We start from the raw sequence: 3,577 nt of genomic DNA on the forward strand, positions 1-3,577 counted from the left end.
CCCAGGGCCCTTTGCCGGGGGAGGCGGCGTGAGGCGCTTTTCTTCCGCCCGCGCTATTTGGGAGTTCCTTCAGCAGCATGAGCTGCGTTTTTGGAGAGCGAACGTTTCTCCCCTGTCCCCCGGGATGAGATGTGTGAAGCGGTTATGGCTGTAACGCCCCACTCCTTCTGCCAGGTGTCATTAACACTATCGCCAAGTTAGCCAAGACCTGCACCCTGCGCCTCACTGTCACCAAGCTGTATTTCATCCTCTCCGATAAAGTAGCAAATGGAGGCGTCAGCATGTGGTGTGAGCTGTGCCAGGTAAGCCCGGGGAAGGTCAGTAGCCACTCGTTGGAAAGTAAAGCAAATGGTTGGGTCTGGCACACAAGGCGTTTCTTGTACAGGTGGAGAGTTGGGGCTGTTCAGTCTGGAGAGGAGAAGGCTCCGAGGTGACCTTATTGTGGCCTTCCAGTATCTTAGGGGGGCCTACAAGAAAGCTGGGGAGGGACTTTTTAGGATCTCAAGTAACAACAGGACTAGGGGGAATGGGGCAAAGCTGGAAGTGGGCAGATTCAGGCTGGATGTGAGGAAGAAGTTCTTCACCATGAGAGCGGTGAGACCCTGGAATGGGTTGCCCAGGGAGGTGGTTGAGGCCCCATCCCTGGGGGTCTTTAAGGCCAGGCTGGATGAGGCTCTGGGCAGCCTTGTCTAGTGGGAGGTGTCCCTGCTCATGGCAGAGGGGTTGGAACTGGGTGATCCTTGTGGTCCCTTCCAACCCTGACAGATTCTGATCTGTTTTGGCAGAGGACTTTGGAGCCCTATTGGCTTAATGGTTGGACTTGATGATCTTGGAGGTCCCTTCCAACCTAAAGGATTTTATGATTCTATAAGCTCTCACTGGAGATGTGCCAGGTCTCTCAAGTTCTGTCTGGTCACTGAAGACACTCCATTTGTAGGACTTCCATTGAGTTGCACAAGCTGGGTGTTCCTGGCTATATGTAAAGACCTTGGCTGTCACTTCAGTGTAAAAGCTTCAGTTTGTGCTGGCCCACAAAGGCCTCCCCAAAACTGGAAAGTGTAACTCACCTGTCATGCCCCTTGTCTGTGGACTGACAGATGCTGGGGGGGTGTCTGAAATTAATAGGTTTAATCTGAAGCAGTGGGCCTTCATGTTTGTACATCCTGTCTTGATTCCTGCGGGTGGTGCCAGGCAGAGGACAGCTTCCCACTGTAAACATGCAGGTCTTAGCTTAAGGTCTGATCGATAAAACTTGCCCCTCTGTCTCTTTTTAATTTATTTCCTAACTTTAAAAAATCGTAGGGGAATTTCTTCGATGAATTTCAGATGGAAGGAGTAGCTGCAGAGCACAATGAAATCTATTTAGAGTTGGTGCCTGAGAACCTGTCAAGAGCATTAAAAACTGCCCAGAGTGCTAAGGCGGTGAAGATCAAGTTGACTAATAAACACTGTCCCTGTCTCAGAGTTGCTGTGGAGCTAGTAAGTGCAACTTTAATTATTAAGGAGAAGCTTTTCAAAGTCAAGTGCTTTTTCTAAGATCAAATAGAAGCCTTGACAGTCTTTGGTGTAATTCTAGAAAATGAAAAAGCAAAAAAAAGAAAAAGTTTTCCATTTTACTAGGCTTTCCTACCATCATGGTTAGTAGCATGCAGAACCAGTTCTGGTTCTTCAGTTTTCTGTTCTCCAGGAGGCAAGGAAGAGATTGAGGGGGAATGAAAGCTTTGTGATTGAAGCACCTTTTTCTACTGTCTACTTTTCTTCATTCCCTCATTCTCTAAATCTTCTATGGGTTTTTGCCTTCTCAATAATTGAAACCATTAGGTGAAGAAGGTTCCATTCAATTTTGAACTGTTGTCTTCCATTGTGTTTTGGGTTTTTTTTGTTCTTAACAGCTCTTCACTGATTCACCCCTTCAGGTCTAGGGGTAGCTTATAGGTACTAATGACTGCTACCTCACAAATGCTCCCTTACTCAAAAGGGAAGTCCACTTAATGGCAGACTGATAGGAACCTGGGAGAAATTGGAACTGAGTGTCTGGGGCACTCGGCTGTAGTGTTTCCCAGAGAGAGTCTGAAAAATTTGAATTCAGAATTTCAAGTCCTGTTTTTAACTGCAAGACCATCCTCTCTTTCTCTTAAGCCATCCTTATCAAGCAGCAGTAGGATTGTGACGCATGACATTCCTGTGGGGGTTATTCCCAGAAGATTATGGAATGACTTCAGAGAGCCAAGCATGCCAAACTTTGATGTAAGCCTCTGGTTTTATATTCCATAAGGAAAGGGGAGGTTGCAAGTGGAATATTGGTGCTGTGGAGTATACTACTGATGGGTTTTCCAGAGTTAGTGAAAGGAGAGAGGGAAGGCTGGAGGCTAGAGGCTTGGGAAGGGATGGGACATGGCTTCCCTTTTGACAAGAGAGTCCAGAACTTGTAAAAAACAGAGCAGGTGGTTAGCAGTTGTTGCTGTGATATTTGGGGTGGAGGAAGGGAGGAGCCAAAAGCTTGCATGGCTTTAGGCAGGAGCACCTCCAGACCATACAGGTTTAGACCATTTCAGCTGTTGAGGTGCAAAGTGGCCCAAGTAATCTGTTCTTTCTGAAATTCACAGCTTGCCCAGCAGAGTTAGTTATATATGTGTTTATTGCTGATTTTGATACATTCTCTCTCTACCATTTTTGGCTTTTAGCAGAGCTGCAAGGAAAAGTCTGTGTGGAAATGTGCTCCAGTTTGAGGTTTTAGATGTCTGTTACCACTGCAGCTAAGACCATTTAAATTCTGAAGACATATGACTTAACAGAACAAAGTACATCAAGTTTCTTTTATTTCAGATGCAATTCCAGTGATTATTATGGTACTATGGGGATCATGTTCTTTCCTTTTTGGCTATAGTAATGATTAACTGTTCAGTAACACAGATGCTGGTTCATGTGAGAATCTGATCTGCAAAAGTCTGTCTCTATTTTGAACTCGAACTTGGGATAGTATGTCTGAAGCAATTGCTAGAGTGATGGCCTGTTGGTACCATGGGGCAGAAAGTTCCTCTATTCCTGAGTCATTTGCTGATTTCATTTAAGTACTGTGCTCCTTGCATTCAGTAGATAACTGGGTCAAAAATAAGATAGAATTGAAGAGAGAAATAAATGCCTTATATCTCAGTCACACATGAAATATTTGTGTGAATACAGTTCTTTATGTCTTTGTAGGTCAGTATTTACTTACCAGTGCTGAAAACAATGAAGAGTGTTGTGGAGAGAATGAAGAATCTCAGCAATTCCATTGTAAGTTAATGTACTTCAGGTGTGTGTCCTGCAGATCTTATTTTACCTTAGACATAGCATGTTTCCCTGTTGCCCAAACTGGTGTTTCCATGTGGCATATAACTTTAGGGTGGGTCAGACATTGAACTAAAAGGCACCTGAAGACTGTGTAAGGGCTGAAGAGAATGGTAGGATTTATTTTAGGTGTTACACTGAAGAGCTCATCCTGGGCTTCCCAGAAAGTGGTGCTCTTTGTATTGAATCCTTGGAAGAGCATGGCATTGTGTAGCAACAAGCCAGTCTTTGTAGCTGGTAAGAAATT

The 3,577-nt window shown here is 44.8% G+C and overlaps 1 protein-coding gene across 1 annotated transcript; it reads left to right on the forward strand.

Annotated features, from left to right (window-relative positions):
• Positions 1-174: 174 nt before the first annotated feature.
• On the forward strand, positions 175-3,276 carry HUS1 (HUS1 checkpoint homolog (S. pombe); the record flags this gene model as incomplete). The annotated part of the gene is made up of 4 exons (XM_008949340.1): positions 175-302; positions 1,303-1,479; positions 2,140-2,247; positions 3,202-3,276. Coding segments are annotated over 4 exons (488 nt in total), but the record flags the coding sequence as incomplete, so codon positions are not given.
• Positions 3,277-3,577: the final 301 nt, after the last annotated feature.

Source organism: Merops nubicus, unplaced genomic scaffold (assembly GCF_000691845.1).
Source record: "Merops nubicus isolate BGI_N331 unplaced genomic scaffold, ASM69184v1 Scaffold51531, whole genome shotgun sequence".
In the NCBI taxonomy this organism is placed as follows: domain Eukaryota; kingdom Metazoa; phylum Chordata; class Aves; order Coraciiformes; family Meropidae; genus Merops; species Merops nubicus.